Source organism: Capsicum annuum, chromosome 1 (genome assembly GCF_002878395.1).
Source record: "Capsicum annuum cultivar UCD-10X-F1 chromosome 1, UCD10Xv1.1, whole genome shotgun sequence".
NCBI lineage: Eukaryota > Viridiplantae > Streptophyta > Magnoliopsida > Solanales > Solanaceae > Capsicum > Capsicum annuum.
Window position 1 is genome coordinate 39,025,238 of NC_061111.1, and position 22,731 is coordinate 39,047,968.

A 22,731-nucleotide genomic window follows, 5' to 3' on the forward strand; every position below is an offset into this window, starting at 1 on the left:
GAGTGGTGATTGTTGTTGTATGAAAACATACACAACGAAATAAATTGATCCTAATAACCACCAAAATCAAATACACAGGCCCTTAATATGTCCTCTCACACTTGAACTACTCTCCGAGTGCCCATCAGTTTGAGGGTGAAAAGTTATGCTAAACATAAGCTTGATGCTCAAATCTTCATGCAATTATCCTAGAACTTGGAAGTGTACTTTGTATCTCTATTAGAAACAATAGTAAGTGGCACCCCATGAAGTCTCATAATCTCCTTAAAATAAATTTTAGCTAACTACTGAGGGTTGTAGTCTACCCTAACCGATAAAAAGTGAGTTGACTTTGTCAGCCGATCTACTATCACCGAAGTGGTGTCATACTCCCCAAAGAATTAGGGATACTAACCACAAAGTCCATATAAATATTCTCCCATTTCCACATGGGTAAAAGCATCCTATGAAGAAACCCTGCATGCCTTTGGTGCTCATACTTTACCTATTGACAATTTTGACACTTGAACACATAATCAACTATGTCCTTCTATTATCCTAAGCCACCAATAAAGCTGCCTCAAGTCACCATACATCTTGGTTGTACCTGGATAAATAAAATAATGTAAGCTATGAGCCTCTGAAAATACATTATGAAAAAAATCACCAACCCCATGAACACATAATCTTCTCTTAAACTACAACATCCTCCTACGTTAAGGTGGTCCGTCACCTCTCCGTGCACTACTTTATTTTGGAGTGCATTCAACTTCTTATCCTCGAATTTCTTAGCCTTAATCTTCTTCACGAATGTTGACTTTACCTCTACACTAGAAAACACACCACTCTTTTTTGAGACCCCAGACTACATGCTCAGAAATGTTAGAGTTTGAAACTCTCTAGCTAATGGACGCATGGATACCCTCAAAAATGATAAACTACCCATACTTACAGCTTTGTGGCTCAATATGTCTACTACCACATTGGATTTATCCGGATGACACTAATACACATAATATAATACTTCGATAATTCCATCCACCTCTGTTGCCTTGGGTTTAAATCCCTTTGAGTATATAGGTGCTACCAGCTATGATGATCTATGAAGACCTCACACTTGACACTATATAGATAGTGTTTATAAATCTGTAATACAAACATCACCACTGCCATCTCTAATTCATGGGTTGGGTAGTTCATTTCATGAGGCTTCAACTGCCTCAAAGCATAACCAATGACATTTCTATCCTGCATCAACAAAGCACCCAAACCCAAAAGTGACGCATCACATAACACTATAAACTCCATACCTTTAATGGGCAATAAGAGAATGGATGTTTTAGTTAAGAACATCTTTAGTTTATGAAAGCTCTCTTCCTGTTGGTCTGACCAAACAAATGACACTTCCTTTTGAGTCAATCTAGTTATGTCAATCTCAATGGATGCAAAGTTTTGATAAATTTATGGTAATAACTAGCACGACCCACAAAACTTCTTATTTTGGGGATCCACCATCACCCCTTTTTCCGAAACCACATGCCACAAGAAGGCAACTAATGACAACCAGAATTCACACTTTATTACTTGGTAAATTATAGCTTCTCCCTTAGAATCTCCAAAACTATGTGAAGATATTGCATGCTCTTCTTTACTCTTGGAGTACACAAGAATATCATCAATAAATAAAATGACAAAAGAATCCAAGAAAGACTTAAAAATCCCATTCACTAAACTCATAAAGGTTGCAGGTTCATTAGTCAACTCGAAAAACATCACCAAAAACTCATAATGGCCATACCAAGTCCTAAAAGTTGTCTTTGATATGTCCTCTAGTCTAATTTCAGCTAATGATAATTTCACCTTAAATCAATTTTTGAAAACATTGATGCACCCTATAACTGATCAAACAAGTCATCTATCCAAGGCAAGGGATATTAATTTATGATGGTAACCTTATTCAGCTGCTTGTAATCAATGCACATTCTCAAGCTACAATCCTTCTTCTTAATAAACAAAATTGGACCACTCCAAGGTGAACACTTGGACTAATAAAACCTTTTTTAAGTAGCTCCTACTATTGAGTTTTGAGCTCCCTCAACTTAACTGGAGCCATTCAATGAAGTGGAATAAAAATAGGCTGAATGTATGGCTCTAAGTCAATATAGAAATTGATATCCTTATATGGAGGCATACCTAATAGGCTTAAATAAAACACATCCTGAAATTTAGAGACTAATAAAAGTGGCCTTATAGAAGGGGACCCCGCGTCAATATCCCAAAAATGAGCTAAAAATATTAAACACCCCTTCCCCACTAGCCTATTAGCTCGGGTTTACAATATAATATTTACTGGTTTGGCCTTATACACTCTCTCCCACTCTAATTCCTTCATCCCAGGCATAGCTAGAGTCAATATTTTAGAAGTAAAATTTAAACAACATGATATGGAGATAACAAGGTCATACAAAAAATTAAAAGTCCAACATATCTAGAATAATAAAGTCTACCCAAGTCTGAAAACCCATAAATAATATAAGGCAAGAACGATAGACACGGGGTTACTATCACAGACTCAACCACTGGAGTTGTAATGACCCAAAATCGCCTCCCGGGGCCTCACATGGTGCCTAGGTCTATAAGTAGCCCCAAGCTAACCCATAGAGCCGGTTCCTACTGATAACCCTTAATTAAAGGAGGAAATTTTAATTCAAACACTAGCACATCCATGTTCATAGAAGGGAATAAAAAAAGAAGTGATAATCGGTCCAAAGGGTTATGATAAAGAAATCCCAACAAAACCACAATCTACCAAATAGTCTGACAAAGCCTCTACAAATCCATAATCTAGAGAGCCGATGGGACAGTCCCCCAACTGACTCAAGATGAACTACAGGTAACAACATAGTCTTTCAGTCCTTGGAATATCTAAAGATTGGTCATCGAACCAAGAGGACTCACCACTGTAAGAAAGGTACGCAAGGTACTTGGAGATCATGGATGAGGCTGGGACTGAGCACCTGAACCTTCATTATGAGACAATGTAGCACATAGACATCTACGTGGATTAGTACTTGGGAATGTACTGAGTATACGGGGGTGAATGCATGTACATAAAACAGTATTAATTTTCTTCATTCAAATCATGTATGCAATATGAGATGACTCACATGGCTTGAATCAGTATGAAATATAAAGTTCATAAACCATATAAGATGAGGCATATTACACGAATCTCGTGAGTCATCATTCTTCAACCTCAAAATCAAAAATCTTTTCTTATTCTCAATGCTCCAGGCAAAAAAGGCTTTAGACAGTACCATCAACTCATGCATATGGTATGGTGGGTAAAATAACTTTTAATATTCAAGATTTTATATCTCTTCAAACTCAAATGCTAGAAATATGACCTCATTACACTTTAGAACATACATAGAGACATTTCATGCAAGTTAGGAAAATATCTCATTTCAAGCTTTACGAGAAATCATCTATCTCAAGGAAAAATGCTCTAGTTTAGTGAAAATAATTCATAGGAGGGAGAAATACCTTAGTTTGCAAAGGAGTAGCTGATTTCAAGTTTAAAAGGGCAAGGGAGGTTCTCGTAACCGACATAAACCATGCGAGCTACATGGAGTCCAACATTTTTTCCTCCTAAGGAAGAGACCCCATGTTGGGGAGGAGCGTCATACTCTTTCCAGGGAGTATAACCTAGGTCTAGTGATCACTAAATGAAACACGGCCTCATGCCCAATCATAATCATCATAAACTCGGCCTCAGGCCCAACCTACGGTGGCACACAATTTTAGGATAAGAAATCATAGTAACTTACCTGCTCGGTGCTAAATACTACTCCCTTTAGATTATCTGCGCTCATCTCATAAAAATCCACTTTTAGAATAATCTCATGGTTCACCACGGACCCAATAATCAAATCGATAATCTCATATAGTGAAGTGGATTTCAAAGCTCATGGATCGTTAGGTCAATTCATTTCTCAATCATCTCGAAATACTCAAATCATGGGTGCTTATAGCACAAGAGTTCATAAATTCACAAGTTTCAAATAGGGCTTACTAACCCATAGTTCAATATCAAGTTAAAGCTCATCAAAAACATTATATATAGCATATAGATTCATAAATCATATGGAAATCTGGGAATTTCAGAAATTTATCTCAAAGTCTTAATTTAGTCATATGTTTCAATATTTCAAACATTGCAAATATTAACTTCTCATAGAGTAAAATCATGGGGTTTATAGCCAGTTGTAATTTCACAGGAAACATGCAAAAATCGTGCCATTTGACTCTTAATTCATGGGGAATATCAAGATAATGCATTCAATAATAATAGGTGAAAAACCCTAATTCAAATTCATGTATAACCTCATAGATTTCAGGAAAATCATAATGTAAATAAGCCTTTTGGGAACAAGGGTAAAGGGTTACCCTTGTTCAAAACCCCACATACCTTAGATTAGTAGATTGGATGAACAAGTTTCCTCTAACCTTCCTCTTCTTACTCTTGGGAGAGGGTTCTTGAAGTCTTTGAAATTGGGAGATTCAATTTTCAACTCACTAGCACAATCTTTGGTGAGTTCTTAGATTTCTTGGGGAAGAATTCTTGCTTTGATATGATTTGGATGAGAAAACCCTAGCCCTTAAGTGTTAGAGATGAGCAAATGAGGCCAGCTGGTTCATCTGGAATATATATAAGGGTTTAAAGGAGTAGAAAAGACCAAAATACCCTTTTAAAAATGAGTTAAAAATTGTTAATCGGGGTCTGCGATGGTCGAAATGATGGTCCATCAGAAGTTTGACGGTCCGCCAAATCATCCATTGCTCGACGGCCAAAAATGGAACACATTGCCTTGATGCGATGGTTGAAATGATGGTCCATCAAAAGTTTGACGGTCCACCAGATCATCCGTTGCACTAGGGCCAGGATGAGGCCATACTGCCTCCACTTGACGGTCACCACGATAGTCCGTTGAATTTTTGGCGGTTCACCATTTTGGCCATCGCACGATGGCTAGAAAAAGGATTCACTGCCTTGGTTTGACGGGACGATTGATGGTCCGTCGAAGACTTGACGTTCCGTCGGATTGATCGTCAAACCTGGACGATTCTGACAATGCTTAGGAAAATGGCCATAACTTCTCACCCCGATATTAGATTTTGACGAAATTGGTATCGTTGGAAAGCTAACTCAATTTCCCACACCATAGAAAGTCATTTTTATGAAAATTCCACAAGTTTAAAACACTAATAAATTAGGAAGTCCTTTCTTAATCTCTTAGGAATGGAATTACACTTCATTCAACAGGCATCCAAGGTTCAAACTACGAGGGAACTTTGCTGGGTCTTACAAGAGTAGACACATAAACAGGATAATTAAGTACATCATAAACTAGATTCTCATGCACAACAAACTGGACAGATATATGGAATAAGTAGACCCCAGATTAAATAAACAAAATCCATCTGATCACAGACAGAAATAGTACATATGATCACTATGTCAGAAGCCTCAGCATAAGTCTTTTCCTAAAATGCATAACACTAAGCCCGATCAATAATCTGAGATAATTATTTTCTCGACTTTGATCCTTTGAACACCTCGACCACTTGTCTAATTTCCCATCCTCCATGTGGACGACCCTTATCATTGTTTCCTCCTCATCTACCCACTGGGACTGTAGCTTGAGTCTATTACTGCATTTGGGCATTCACCTATCTCATATGACACTTTCAATTAAAGTGACCACCACCCATAATAGTAACATCCTCGATCGAGAGAAGGTTGACTAGTAAAAGAGTAAGAAGCCTCTTGCCCCTAACAACCTATGCTTGAGAAGAACCCTTAGCTGGAACCACAGCAGAAGCTGGCAAGGCCGACTGACTAGGATGGGCTGAGGAGACCTGTTGATCGTGGCCTTTAGAGTAAGACCACTAAAATTTCTAGCGTTTCAAGATTTCTTAGCTAACATCTTAGTCTGACCCACTTGGATTACCCCCTCTAACTACTTCATATAGTTAGAAACTGCATTAAACCCTTTTTTCTGTTGAAGTCAAACACACAGACAATACTTGAAGGTCATAATTCAAACCTTTAACTGTAATGCCCCGAAACTGGTACCCGAAATGCTACACAGTGCTCATGACCCCGAAGGACCACAAGCTAACCCATGACTGATATTTGTACCTGTGTACTGCATGATATACTATATAAATGCAGAAACATGAACTGAAAGGCCACAAGTTCAAATCTGTAACATAACTGATAAATCATAACATATGGATGGGGTATGAAATACCCAAAACACTGAAATAACTGTCTGAACACACTACTCTAAAAATCCTCTAACTGAATGAACTGTCTAAATAAGGAGTTGATGGGATAGGTCCCCAACTAACTCCAACTAATAAATTTATTAATGAGATAATAAAGAAATAATCATGTCCTCAAAGGATGAGGACTCACTGCTAACTGACTGCTGATATCTTGAATATAATGATGCTCTGGAGCTCGTGATTCGGAACCTATATATAAAATATCATAGCACAAATATGTCAGTACGTTGAATGTACTGGTATGCATGTGAGGTAGGCTAAATGCATGGGGTTCATATGCATGAACAATACTGGCTAACCGACTAATATGAACATGAGAATACATGCATGAACACATAGTAACTATATCTTAGATCATGATAACATGAGTTTATTGATAACTAACATGACTGATAACTGAGTTCTGATTACTAATATAACTGATAACATGAGTGACTGTATCTGACAGTCCTAAATCTGATGGAACTAGCTGAGTTTTGTACTGTTCTAAGTTGGTTGTAATGACAGTCCTGAATTCTGTAACTGAAACTGTGGGAAGTAGTTATCTAACCGACATGCCCCTAATACGCCATTATGGCTAAGTTGGGGTCCAATTTGTAACCCCAATTAGAAGGGTGTCAATACCGTGCCACTAGTAAGGACAATCTGCGAGTAACCCTTATATAACAGGTAACTCTAGTGAGAACGGTGGGAACCCTCATATAACAGGTTAAGCCACCTCATCTACCCTCATATAGCAGGCAATGATATCTCAACCTATACTGGCTACGTAGTTCTAGAATGCAAGGATTGCTTCTAAGAATCACACCATCATATAATAGGTGAATTCCCATCCTTGGGTTTACTTGGTGCTAACTCCTACTACCATCTGAATAGACACTGAACATGAATTACTAAACTAAACTGGACTGAATTAACTGGATTTTCGTTGACTGATGGAATAGTACTGAGATTACTAAATTACTGAGATTTCCTGAGTCACATGACTGATTGAGTTCTATAGATCATGGCTTGACTGAGGATATCATGAAAACATAACACTAAATCTAGGCACACAGCTATATTTTTTAGGTACAAGTACCCCCAGGACTCGATGGAAGGAAACTAACAAGGCATGATATTCTTGAATACATGACTAACATCAACAATCCATAATACAATAATTGAAGATATTTCATGGGCATTTGGTTATCATAGCTTGGTACGTGAATAAGATAGCATGTATACATAGTATAATTTCATAAGGCTAACTCATGAGCAATCTAACAAACAAATTTCAATACATAAGAATAACATGGAAGTCATTTTGGATCACAATTTATCTATACTGCATAATTTCTATCTTCCTAGGCATTTTATCAAACACCTTGTGTGCACCCATAGGGCATAGGCTTAATCATCAAATTGACACATTATAAATGACCTAATTTATGGATTTCACTCACTTGCTGATATAGTTTCATGAAAAACACATAAATATTCCAATTTGGGAATCATATAACAAGATAAACATGGTTACAATCAACCCACAACATAAATATCATGATTTGCAATTTGAAATAGGGTTCTTGAGCTTTATGGATGAAAGGAATCCATAAATCAACACAACACATACCTTAGTTATTGGTTTAGCGAAGAATGACGGAGAGACTTTCTTGAAATTGAATCCTCAATTGAAACCCTAGCTTGTTCTTGAGAGAAAATTGAGAGAAACTAGTTTATTTTGGGTGGAAAATGGCTAAATAATGTGTTAAAGGGCTTAAATAGGGGTGGCAAATTGAGCTTAAATAAGGGTGGAAAATTGACCCTTTTAATCCTAAACACGTCTTTTAAATTGGTGAAAATTTCTTGAACTGGACCCCTGGTGCGACGCAGCGCTATCGCGTCGTGTCACTAGAATTTGACAATTGGGAAATAGGGGAATGGCGTGACGCAGAGCCATCACGTTGCCACTTTGTTTGCAACCTGGAAGTTTGGCGCAACGCGCCACTATCGCGGACCCCTACTGGAATTTGACAAATGCCATTTTCTCTTATGGCGCGGCGCGCCACTGACTAATATGGCGTTGTTTTACGATGGCAACTTGAAATAGTCATAACTTCTTACCCGATATCGGATTTAGGAGAATCTTATATCGATGGAAAGATTATTGAATTTCCCACATGACAAAAAGTGAAAATCTTAAAAATTCCTCATGGAATAAACATCATTTAATCTAGAAGATAATACTAGACATTCTTTGGACGAAATTAGTTAGAAAACTTCGGGGTATTACATTAACGTAGAGGGGAATCATCTCCTCCTCAGAAGTCAATAATTGTGTAGATTAGTGAGACAAGGCATAGAACTTGGCCTCATTGTCCACAATCGATATGTCACCCTGCTCCAATGCCAAAAACTCATCCTTCATGCAGTCATGAAGGGTATGTTGCATATATTTCTCTAAGAACAAAGCAGCATGGAACTGCTCCTAAGTCAATGGAGGCAAAATAGTGACCAGCATTTAACATATGCTCTCTACCATTGCTTAGAATCCCTCTCCAGCAGAAAATTCACAAACTCAAATCTATGTTACTCCACAATCTCTATTTTATGTAACCTCTCAGAGCAATCAATAATAAACTCAAAGGTATTCTCAAACTCAGTACCCTAAAATATTAAAGGTTTCATCTTTAGAAATTCTGTCAACAGTCCATGTTCTGTACTAGTCATCACTGAAGCTAACACCATATAAGGAAAAGCATCGATCGCTAAAGCTTCATCCATTATAGGAGCCATAACGATAGTAAGATGAACAACCAGAGCCTAATAAGCCAGTATAATGGGTGTAGCTCCAGTCCCAGCCAACTAACTCAAAAAAGCTAACACTTGTTGAACAACCTTAGCATACATAGAGGGTAGTCCTGCAACCGCAGCTTGATCCGCTACCTTGGTCTCCATACCCTATTCCTGTACTGCTTTTGTCTCTTTCAAATGATCCTGGGGTGGGGTAACTGATGCTAAACTCTCAAGATTTCGGCCAGCCGTTACTTAAGCTCCACCCTTAGTAGATATGGCTCATCCACTCCTTCCCCTACCTCTTCCTCTCACTCAGCCTCTTTCTCTCTCGGTCGGCTCTGCAACTGGAGCAACCAATGCGAAAGCTTCTAGTCAGGTTCCATTGGACCTAGTGTTCACCTTCCGCGGACAAAAAAATAAAGAATATTAGATACCAATTTGGATTTCCAGATACAAATTAGAATAAAGTTATAGCACGAAAGAAATAAGAATGAAAAATTTTCTAAATTCCTATAACCTCCCAAAGAAAAGTACAAACGTCTCCATACCATTTTGTAAGACCATTTTGGTATGAAGAGATTGATGAACCTACACTCTGATACCAACTTTATAACGATCCAAACCCGTCATGAGTGGCACCCACACTACTCAACCAATGGGAGAACCATCAACCCCAAATACCAGCTCAAAATCAACACTTAAAAGAGGTAATAGAACAACTCCATCAATAAAACATCCATTCTAAAGAGACAACATAAGTACAACTTAAAGGAAAAACATTGTACTTTACCAAAACCATCCCTAGGAATCAAAAGTCGTTCATGCCAAAAGTACTAAAGATTGTCAAGAAGTAGATGCAACCCCAAAAACTTAAATAAAAAACATAAGTTCAAAAATAAAGACTTTGTCATCAAGAAGGATTCATGGAGGCCCAAAACATGTTGCTCACCCTTGAATCTAGAGTCAACTGTTGGATTCACAAGTGAGATCTCGTAGGAGCTGTTGGAATATGCGCTGAACTCACAAAGCTAAACACAAGTATAGTATCAGCACACAAGAATAATAGTGTACTGGTAGGGTAATTTGGCCAACCCAAGATAAGTATAGGAACATATAACTAAGCTATAGTACAAAAAGTTAATCTATGCTTAACAAACATACAGTTAGCATAATAAGCAACAATGAATAGTTAGGAATCAACCAGCAAGTCAACATATTATCACCAAGTCAAGATTAGTCAAGTCAAGTCGAAAATAAGTCAAGACAATTTATTAAGTAATACAATATATTTCTACAGTTAACTCATGGAACTATCAAACTCACCTGATACTTGTACATACACGCTAAGGGATATACAACCAATATCTAGCAATAACCTACAGGGGATAATTACCGCCCATGTACTAAAATCTTAGATACAAGTGTCTTTCAACCTTATTCACCCAAAAGTATGTGAGAACGTTCTAAATATCGAACATCCTATATTTAGCAAGTAAGGTAGGTCAAGATCATATAAAACCCGCAAATTATTTGTAAAAATAACACCAAACAACATGCACTAACAAGTCATACTACAAAATAGTTAACATGCACATATAGCACAAATAGGATTAAACTACAATACCATTACCTACCTCTAACCAAGCTTGCTCAACTCCTCTATATCAGATCTTTGCCCGCCCATGCAATTTTTACTTGCTCGTGGTCTAGATATACACATAAATACATAATTAAAGAAATGATCTAACATGTCAGGATTTATAACTACACCCAACTCCTATGGTTAAATGCATGATCATTCCATTATCATTTTAGAGCTTTTCCACCATAAATCACATAAACCTAACAATTTCATGGATAAATTAGTGAATTAACGAAACACAAAGGTAAATTAAATGTTAATAATCAAAACTCATTAACTTATTCCATAATTTTCTTCCTTTCACTAGCAATTAATCAAAATCTTCCCCGGACTCCATGAATTAATAATTTTAAGGCTTAATATTTAAATACGAAGTAACGGAGATGAATTCTTTACCTTAACGAAGTAAAAATGAAGAAATTCTAGCATGTTTTGCCCTAAATCACCCTTCTATTACTACAAAATGAGTTTTTGAAAAATAAACTATTTTAGAGAAATATTTTAATAAATCTACGATTTTCACTGCTATAGCGGTACCAACTACTACAGTGGTCGTTGACCATCGCTATAGCAGAAATTATTCCACTATAACGCTCATCGCTATAGTAGTATGTCGACTGCGATAGCGGTGTCGATAGGACAGAATGTCTGTCTTCTCCCAAAAATCTCAGTTTTGGCAACACACCTTATACTTGGGACATTTCAAATAGTTCTCTTTACGCGAAGATCAATTTCGAGAGTTTCACTTATCCAAATTCAATTTTGTAAATTCCTACGAGTTCTTTATCGTCTTAGCTAACTAGAAATAAAGACAAATACTACTATCCATCCGTCAAATAAATATCCTTATATCTTAAGTCTACAGCTCTGTAGCTTGTGTCGTCTACATAGGATAGAATTTAAACACACCCAAAATCTACAAGAATTATACAAACATCTATGGATCATATCAAGGTACCGATAATGTTCTCTCATTTTTCAAATAGTGAATCACTGAAGCCAAATCCATCTTGCATCCAATTCATTCTCAGATTTCCTTAGGCCTCACCTTGCTCCAAAATCGATCAAAACTAGCCTAGTCTGAGATTTGTAACTTTCAAATGGAGAAGAATTTAGATATGAGATTTTAAATATTAGAGTCATTCCTAACCATAAAGAGGATCGTTACAGTATAAAACTCCTTAAGGGAGAGATATACTTTTGCTAATTGTTTGGCTAACTTGGTTTTTCATTTTGCAGGTAATTTTGAACTCAAGAAATTTTTAGAAAATCTCGCGCACAGGCAGGAAAATTATCAATCTAGATAAATAAGGCATCCCATAGATAAGGATAAGACGTGTTCAACTTCTATTTAAGCATGAGATTGGATCATTATTTTAGATTTTTTATCTCTTGAATTGTATAAATTTTGTTAGGTAAGGCAAGTTACTGATGAAAATAATAAAGTCTGAATTAATTTCATTCGATTAAACATACCATGCACCTGTAAGAATTTTAGGAGTTACATATGATATAAAATCATGACTCATTTATACTAGTAGCTAAGCTTTACCTACAGATTTTCTAAAAGTTCAAGTACAAGATATCAGAGGTATTTTCGAGACTCAAATCTCTTAACCAATAGAGAGGAAAGTGAAGAAGGTACCTGGGTTTAACACAAAAGGCCTAGACTGTTGGCAAGGAAAACGGTGTTTGTACAATATAGTCACAACCTTAGATCCACCTCCTACGAAAAGAAGTTGAAAAATCTTTTAAGGATTTGAGTAAAGGTGGTGGTATTAATCCCAAGAGGGGTTTAGCCCACTAAAACTTATATTCAATAAAGAAGAGGGGACTTACATTGAAGGTAGGGCTGCTTATCGATCGAATTGGTTGGATAATTATACTTAATGATTCGGCTTATTGGCTATCGACTTTTAAATGTACTAATTCGCTAGACACCCAATAAGATAACGGTTGGTTCGGTGTTGGATTAGCAATTGAAGGATGGTTATTGGGTATTGTAATGGATAAATTTAAGAGGAAATAAAATATCGAGTAATTATTGGTAGTTCCTTCATTTCTACGCCGACTAAGTTGTTTGTATACTATAGCTAATCTATTTATCAATCTTTTAGGCTTCTTGAGTTTTGTTCGTATAGTTATTTAATATGTTAAAACATAGACTCAAATGAGATCTTTCTTCTAACCTAAAATATATGTAGAATTATTTTTAATTACTAGGTCAATAGAAAAATTGAAACTTTAATATTATTTAATTTTTTATGTTTTATATCAAACTTTGTGAAGGACATATTGTGGTTGCTTCATTTTTTATGCGGTCCTTCGTGTTGTCAAGAATAATTTATGTTTTGATTTAAAAATTAAGTTGAGGTTTTATTACGTTTTAGGGAGTCTAGCTACGCTTTATGATTAGATGTCACAAGAAGTGACTTGTTATTTTCTAAGCTAAGAAGTTAATAGAACAATAAATGGAGTTTTATATGTGGATTTACAAAAGATAATTGATATATCTAGGGGTAAAAATATAACTATAATAATTCTTAATGGGTTAATGGTTTACTCGATAAGAAAATTGAGTAATCCATCCCTGCACCAATAAGTCATTAATTATAAAATTTTGATCCGTTCTTCAACCGTCAGTCTGATAACCCATTATCAATAAGTCAATAAACTAATTTTGTGATTGAATTAACAATTATAGTTTGGTTCTGAATAACCATAATTGAAGGAGGCGAGGGGTGATGTACTGCTTAATCCGAGTAACCTGCAAATGAGGAAGAAGAGACAAATTTATGCAGATCTATGAGGATACATTAAGGAGGCAAATTCAGACATTTACATGGGATTTGATGATACACTTCATCGCATGTTGCCATATTTGATCCCGTAATGTAGTCATTGGCCAACTGTCAAGAAAGGTGAGATCACGTAGAGTTTTGATGATGAGGGGCAAGCTTGATTTCATCATGGACAGCTTCATCTCAAGCTCGACAATGGAAATGTTTCTAGAGTCTTTTCACTTTCTTTTTGATGTTTATAATTCTCCGATGTACATAGGTTTTTCCTTTATTTAATTCACTTTCCTTTCCTTTCGGGTTCGGATCGAGGCAAGTTGGCAATGTTTCTTGTCTATATAAACACAAGAAGTTTCCCTCTAATTCAAATGCAATGGTCATCACAGGAAGGCCCGCTGATACTGAAAATTCGACACAACAACCTATTCTGGTGTTTTCCACTGGTGGCATTAGATGTGGCACCCTGCTAACTCAAGCGACCTGCTAGAGCTGATAAAACATTAGATAAGCTCTACTGGCACGAATCCTTTCCCATCGGTGCAACTACTGGATACTCCCATACTTTATGGCCTGGCTTGCCATATCCAAAATATTCTTCACTACTAGCCTTACACTTACCTTGATGATTCCTACCATATTTCCTGTAGAGCGGACTAGTACGACCACTGTTCACACTACCATGTATCTCTTGTATCTCTTGCTTTTATTTTTAAAAGACACATATCTATATCACATATACATATTCAAAAAATATACAAATACATAGACATACAGATCTGTGTATGTATTTACAATACAAAACATACATATATATATCTGCATATGTATTTACAGAAATACATATCTGACTCATATGTATATATAAACATATAGGACACAAAATCTCTATGGCAAAAAGTGACATAATACATTTGCCTAATTGCGCTTGAAGTACACATTTCTTCTTCATAGCGTAGACATCAAAAATATTCTTATGACGAAAAAATATGCAGTATCCATAAATACATATGCATTAATCATTAATCATAAATACATATGCATTATTAATAAATAGATATGCATAACTGAAAAAATACATATGCATTAGTCATAAATACATATGCACACTGAAAAAGTACATATGAATTATTCATAAATACATATGCATCTATAAAACCTAAGCAGAACTAAAAATATATTTCCAAATCAATAAATATAGCATGCAGCCCCATAAAAACGTATGAATAACTAGAAAATACATATGTATTATTCAAAAATAAATATGCATATCTGGAAAAATACATATGCATTAATCATAAATACATATGCAATCTGGTAAAATATATATGTATTATTCATAAATATATATATGCATAACTGATAAAGTACAGATGCATTACTCATAAATACATATGCACAACTGAAAAAATACATATTCTTCCTTTTCGTTTGACTTCCTCTTTTTCATATATTTTTGCACTTTTTGGGGTTTTGGAGATGAAGGTTTTCTCAATATTTTTCATTTCATAATTTTTTCAATATTTTCTGGCTCGTCACAATATTTCTGGTTCATTGTAATTGATAACTGAAAAGGAAAAATAACGAATTGAATTATTTTACAAATAAGATAAAAAAAAAAAGTGAATATTAGAATTCAAAAATTGTATACAATCTCCCGATCAATTTACATCAGAAAATAGATGACCACATAATCATGGCTAGACAAGAATAATAAATTTCGATCGCCTACTCTTAGTAAAAAATAAATCAATAGGAAATAATAGTTTCAAAACAGTGAACACCGTCGAATTTCAGTGCAAATCTCTGCTTCGTGTGCTGTTGTTGTCGTGTAGATGACGGCAGCGATGCCTCTCCGACCTTCTTTATTAGATTACCTGATGAAGCACAAGTAGACGGCGGAAAATCGATAGCTTGGTGATTTGTTACAAGTGGCGCCACCACTTGTTGCTGTTTCGTTTCATGAGTACTGTTGTACGCTTTAAAAATATTCAATTTTTGCCCAAAAAGTTCAGCAGAGAGCGCATCAAAGGAACTGAGAATTGACATCACCATAGTTATGTTGTGAAGACAAATAAAAAGAAAAAAAAAATAGAAGATACGGTTAATTGAAGAGAAGTGAATATTGCGTGAAAAAGGAGAAAAGATAAAATGATGGGAGAAACACATGCGCCTCTCTAATTAGTGGGTAAAATATTGCTAATTTTGCTATAAGTTGTAATTTAAAAAAAATTGTTATTTATTGTAATTATAATCTTACGGATGCTAGTTTCTGTAATTTTTTCTTTATAAATTCAGCCCAATGAGCCTTTTTAATTATTTTCCCTTTAAAAATATAGATAGTCCATTCTTTCAATAATTTTCATTGATGTAACATTTTGGTATTGTTAGTGTAAATTATTTGAGCTCTTCAATAGTATCTCATAATAAAACTAAAAATTCTTTTCATGTAAAACTATGAGGATATATTTTTATATTTTTTAAATTGTATACTTCAGAAATCTAATAGGGTACTATAATCGTATGTCAATGTAATTACTACAATCGATATGACAATGTTATTAAAAAAATATATTGTAATAATTCTGGAAGTCTACAAATGAATTTATAAGTTAGAAATGATATAGTTGAATATTAACAAGCTTAAATTATTTTTCAGATAATTTCGTATAGTAGTATTTTTTAAAATTTATTATAGTGCTCAAATATTGAAATTATGCTTTTCGGGGCATATAACTGTTTTTATCCTTTTCTTTTAAGAAAAAGTTGATAGCTAAAATGAGACGGTAAAGTATATACATATGCAGTGAGTGATGTGATTCGTTGTCTATTTGTATTAACTTTTTTGTTTGGAAATATGTTATGCCTTTTCGTATAGGGTATAATTTGTGAATTTTATGATACTAACATATGAACTTACGCCCTTAAAAAAATTATTTATTATTTTGATATCGAAGACATAATTTATTATGTGATCTTATACTAGTTTTATATTATAAAAATATGTCCCACAAATAATTAAATCTGTTATTTCAATGTCAAATATTTTAGCCGCCGTATTTGTCACCCAAAATACTGAGGAGCAAAAACTAAACACCACCCTAGAAAATAGGGACATTTAAGCGAAAGAGTGAATGACCCTAGTTTGATTTGAACTCCGTTAACGGGCTGGTTCGGGTTCGGGTTCGGGTTCGGGTTCGGGTTCGGGTTCGGATCGAGGCAAGTCGGCAATGTTCCTTGTCTATATAAACACAAGAAGTTTCCCTCTCATTCAAACGCAATGGCCATCACAGGAAGGCCCGCTGATACTGGAAATTCGACACAACAAACGGTTCGTTTCATATATATATATATATATATATATATACACCTTCTTGCATTACAATCTCTGTGATTAATGTTGTAGCTTTCTTTTGTTTATATTTATTTTTGTAATAATAATACCTATATTGTTGAAATCAAGGTTATGGTTAAGGGTTTTTCTGTTACAGTAACATTTGCCCCGGTGAAGCATTTGGTGTGGAATGGTTAACTGGTGGTGGAGGTCAAGAGATCTCAGGTTTAATACAAAGATATTGTGTTTCCTCCTTAGCCCTTGGTTACCTGAATATGAATAATCTAACCACTTTACACAAAAGGGGGAAAAGGGTTAAAGATGGACTAGACTAGCGATTCGAATACACTCCGTTCTAGAGTCGATGGTGCACTCACAAAGTCATTTCCTTTGTTTAAGACAATTGAAATCAAGAAGAAGTGACTTGATAATAGCTATCAGTTGAGTGGCCATTGAGAAATCAACTCCTCAATCCTCTGTGTAGTAATTTAGTTTTACAATTTTCAGTGACATCATTGAAAGTGTTAAAAAATTAGTCATGGATGATAGAGAAAAAGCAATCGGTTTGTACGCCAATCCAAGGTAGTTACTCTAGATATAAAATATGGGAATTGATAGATAAAATTGTGTATATGAGAAGATGAAAAAGACCATTATAAGACCTCAGTCAAGAATGCACAATGTAGCACACCCGGAAAACACCATGTCAGTTCCACCAAAGGGCTAGATTCCAAGTTCTAGAGAAACTAGAAATATGCTAAGATGTACAACAACAACAAGAGTCAGGAATCTGTCGAGGATGAGCTAAGGAATTTTATGGTAATATGCTATTGATTAATGCATATGCTGTTGTTTGATTGTGTTCAAGCTTTGTTGTTTTGGGATTAGTAGTGGATACTTCTTGGAGGTAGTATGGAACCTATATTTGACTATTATCTTTCAATTAAATTAATTAATTGCTTAAATCCATGTCATCGACTCTTGCAATTTATGATTAATTAGCAAAGACAATAACTTAGCTATAACTTAGCACTCTCGTTTGTTGTTCCTGGACCACACATCTCTTCCTTCCCCTTCGCCCAGCTGGATGAGATCAGATTTCCAGAATGAATTATATTGATAGAAATAGAAAATTGGTGGCCGAAAATCCAGATTCATGAGAGCCCCTTGTATCCCATAATTGAAGTGAATGGCATAACAGATCCTCTTTTATGCCTTTTGCTCCATTTGCGAATTTGATTAAGGGACAATGACCTTTTTTTTTTCTTTAATGACCTTGCTGTCAAGGTGTGAAGCTGGCTGGGATACCACGATCATTGCAAAGAAAAAACCCTGGCGTAGTGATGCATCCCTTCCCCTAAATATTTGGTTGTAAGTATTGTTTATAGACTAGACAAGGTTAGACTTCCGGACATGTAGAAAGATGCTAACATTGTAATAAGTTGAACTAATTTCTCGATTATATAAACTGCTTGTTATTGCCAATATAATGAACATTAGGCCATTAGTATTATTCTTCCTCTGTCTCAATTTATATGATACATTGTCCTTTTCAATCAATTCTAAAAAGAACGACATATTTCTATATTTAGTAACAATTTAATTTTAAAATGCCAATTTCACCCTTAATGAGATGATGTATAGCCACGCAAACACCCATAACTTTATTTTAAACCACAAATTTTAGAAGCCTTCTTATATTTCTCAAACTCCATGTCCAGTCAGATTACATATAAACCGGGATGGACAGAGTATATCATTTTCATTAGGAATGTGGGGAGCAGAGGTTCATTGTCTTGTATTTCATCCACTTGAAACCAAACAATACATTACTCGATGCAGAGCTAATATTCCAACTCTTTCAAGTGTCAGGGAGCTTATCAACTAGTAATTCCTATATCCGTTAGGAGTATTTTCGGTGGTTTGTTTTCTCATTGAAAAGAGAGAGTACAATTTCATTTCTCAAGCTTTCCTGTAAATAGAGAATCCATTTGTTGAAATATAAGTTGAAATTCATGATGTTCGTGTGAAATCAATGCCACACGTCATATTATTCAACAGAAAATTTGTATTTTTTCAAGGGATATTTTGTTTTATATCCTAGAGAATCATTAATCTGATAAATGCAATTTATTTATGCAAATTTTGCTAGTATATGAGGGCCTTTTTACAAAGAATTATGTAATAGTCCAATTAAGTGTTACACACGACATGCTCAAGTGCGTCTCACTATAAGATTAGTGGCCTAAATTTTAATAAGAAGCCTTTAATATATACACATACACATAACAATAATAATAATTTAATGTTTTATTTTTTATTTTTACATACTACTCGTTTTTAGTATAGTATTTTTAAAAGATGTTCTTTAACCTTATATTGTAATATTGTTATTTGGAAAAGTAAGGCGTAATTCTGTAAAAAAGATATTAGATTGTCAATACATTACCTTGAATATTTTTATAAAAAATTTTATTATGAATATCAAGACTTGAGTTGTCTAATTTAAAGTTTTAAAATATTTCTGGTAAAAGGTAGATAGTTGGTTTTTCTTTTTTTAAACATTAATTTTGTACCTTTTTTTTAAACGTTCTTTAATATTGTTTTAAGTGAAATTAAAATCATAAAATTCACTATCAAAATCTTTTGGGCCTCAAAATTTTGGGGTCTAAAGCAAACACTTTACTAGACTCACCCTTAAGTCATTCCTACATATGCTTTATCAGTTTGAGTTTGGTTGGAATATGCCTCTTGGTTTGTACTAGCATCCAAAGTCTCTGCAACGTACTGTATCTGGTAGCTCATAGACAGAAACCAGGAAATAGGTTTGATACTTTGGGTTGGCAGTCAGTGGAGGAGCCACATAGATGGGGGTCAGTTGAACATCCTTTGTCGAAAAATTTTATTGCTTCTATGAAAAATTATGTGTATATAGGTAAAAAGAATAATTTTTTGTACATATTAAATCTTCAACACCCTTTGTGAAATTCCAAGCTTAGCCAGTATTGCTAGTTTGGGATCGAAGACTTGCATATCTGAATAGAATGGTGTTATAAGGTCCTAATAAAGCAAGAAAATGTATTGATTTTTTTCATGAATCTAACTTCTAAATTATTAGAGATGGGTCCTCTATTAGGACTCCTTTCTAATTTCTGATCTGTTATAGTGAAATGTAATTGAGTTACAATGTGTTCCTTTAACTCTTTTATTGGAAAAATCCCTTTTTCCCTCTTTAGGCTGTGGGAGTGCCCGAGGCGAAAAATAATTTGGTTGCAGCAGGAGTCCGGCTTGGAAAAAACTTAAATGGTAGTCTCATATCTTATCCTTGTTGATTTGTTTAATCTTTGACATCATTTACACGTTGATACATAAGAGTTAACTTCCATTTCCAACTATTTGTTTTTTGTGAGTCAGCTCGTAGGGCCAAATTTCAGGATATTGATCAGAGAGAGCATATAGCTGGTGATGATGCAGACGATCTGTCCATTGATGATTCCGAGGTATTTCCATTGTTGAATGTCCAATGGCAGTTAAACTCGATGTTTTTGTTAGTTTTTTAGTTTGTAAACATCCTGTAATCACAATTTTTTACTTTTGATGTGGCAAAGGTTGTTGGATATCTCAATAACACGAAGGAGATTAATTACAAGAAGATCATATGGGAAAAAATGAATAAAAACTTCGCAAAGGTATTGCCTTCTTCCATCTGCTCTTCTACATGATAGTTCCAACTCTAGAGAATTTTGGCTGAAATAATTGGCAGTTTTCTTAAAGAGCAAATGCCTTTCTGCTTGTTCAAGTCTGTTTTACAATATAGACGACAGAGTATCTTCCGTGTTTTTTGTGGTGTCATGACATATCAGTTCATCCATATGCATTACCCTCGTTATCTTGTTTCCTGCTGGTAGTCTTCCCACCTTAATAAATGTGCATTGCTGCTGACCGCTCTCTCCATCTCGCTCTCCGAGTCGGATGTGGCTGAAAGGTGCTTTAGTAGCCTAAACTTAGGTTGCTGACAGTTTATTCATATGCGGTGATGCACTCTCTCCTCACCATTTTTATTAGATAGACAGAAATCCATTAGATAGGAATCGGCATTTAATGAAATCAGTGGTTCCAGTGCAAATGAAAGAAAAGAAAATGGAATGGCGTTATAATCAGATCTTTCATATGCAGATATGCCATTTCCTGATCAGTGACTTCACTCTCTCCTCTCCATTTTTCATTTGATAACTAGTACTACATTAGTCTGTCTTCTTAAATGTACAACTCCTCTATTGATCTACTAATGACCCATCTATGTGAAGTTGTATCACAGATAGTTCAACTTGCTATTTTTCTCAGGGAGATTATAAATTACATGGGAAGAAACGAAAACGGGAAATTGGAGGTAAAAAAGATGTCCATGCTAATAAACCTGCTAAAACAACGGAAAAAGTAGAGAACAAGGTGCGCATATTCCAGCTATACATCCGTTTTGGTCATTCGATGTTGTTTTAGATGGTAGAATGTGCTAGTTATACTAATACAATTCAAATATTTGCAGAGAACAAGTGCGAAAATAAATTATAATGCTTTGCAGAAGCTGGTTGATGAATTGGTATACCTTTCTACTGCGCTCTCCTTGTGCTTTAGCTCACTTGTCCAGTATTGTGCTTAATCCACCTATTGTTTTGTCATAGGATCTGTAAAATGGATAAGCTAGTTTCATTTCAGCCATTTTGCAAGCAATTTGTACTTACTTGGTTCTTTGAATTGTGTTGCAGAAGCATGTTCCTGTAGAGGCAGAGGTAGGAGGACCGGAACCTAAGGCCTGCGCAACTGGTGATTCAGCTGAAAACCTGGAAAATGGATTCCACGAGCTTGAACAGGAGAATGAATATGTGGACGATGATTACTCGTATAGAGATAATGATGATGATTCATATTATGGATGTGATGGAACTGGATACTATAATAATAGTGAAGATTTTGACGCTGATTATTGAATTGTAAAATTTATAAAGAAAATCTAATTTTTCTGGATCTTTATGTTGTTTTTTGCTGAAAGCTGTAGGATGCAAAGAAACAATAGAGAAGAAAGGATAAACAATCGAATGAGCTTTTAGTTTCTTTGGGGTTAGAAATGCAACGATGACTTGCATTTTGCTCATATTCTTGATGTTAAGTTGCTCCTCTCCATTTTGAGCAAGTGCTTTATTATACTCTCGTGAAAGTGCGAAATAGCAGTGGAGGTGATAGTTTTCCCTCATAAAAACCAACCAATTCCAACGCGTAAAACCAATTCCAACGCGTATGAACGTCTTTATCATCCAAATGATTGTAGATTGTTGGTGAGCTTAAAGGAAAGAGAATTAAACCTGAATTCAGCTTACTTGAAAGGGAAAAGGATCAAAAATACCCCTTTACTCTCATAAATTAAGTTAAGTTTGCCTTTAGTCATACTTTGTGGTCAAATATGCCTGTGTTAACATAGTATGCAGAAATATCTTCTTTTTCAACAGTTTTCACTGATATTTGAGTGAGATGGACGTCATGTGCCATGCCACCTCAGATATTTATATTTTTTTTATTTTTATTTTTATTTTTCTAACTTCTCTTCTTTCACAACTTTTGGGTAAAAACTTACACGCACCCAGTGTATACACCAAATTAATGTTCTTTATCATGATTATGCGATTAAATTAAGTAAAATACATATTGAATCATCATGGTTAAGTAACATGAACTTTAAATTCAAACACATGACATGCATGTATTGACCTGGTGTATACACCAGGAACGTGTAAATTTTACCCTTTTTTTTTTGCCGCCTCTTTTTTCAATTGCATTCATTTGCTATACCTCAA

The 22,731-nt window shown here is 35.0% G+C and overlaps 1 protein-coding gene and 1 long non-coding RNA gene across 2 annotated transcripts; one reads left to right on the forward strand and one right to left on the reverse strand.

Annotated features, from left to right (window-relative positions):
• The first annotated feature begins 16,579 nt into the window (after positions 1 to 16,579).
• LOC107872121 lies at positions 16,580 to 21,993 on the forward strand. The gene is made up of 7 exons (XM_016718913.2): positions 16,580 to 16,879; positions 20,119 to 20,188; positions 20,297 to 20,382; positions 20,491 to 20,571; positions 21,227 to 21,331; positions 21,429 to 21,482; positions 21,649 to 21,993. Exons 1-7 carry the CDS (start codon positions 16,829 to 16,831, stop codon positions 21,868 to 21,870), a joined length of 669 nt encoding a protein of 222 aa, XP_016574399.2. The 5' UTR covers positions 16,580 to 16,828; the 3' UTR covers positions 21,871 to 21,993.
• Positions 20,481 to 22,106, reverse strand: LOC124899385. Its single transcript, XR_007056838.1, has 2 exons — positions 21,625 to 22,106; positions 20,481 to 21,547 (listed from the first exon to the last, which is right to left on the reverse strand). It is a non-coding gene; the product is annotated as an uncharacterized LOC124899385 (long non-coding RNA).
• Between the last annotated feature and the right edge of the window lie 625 nt (positions 22,107 to 22,731).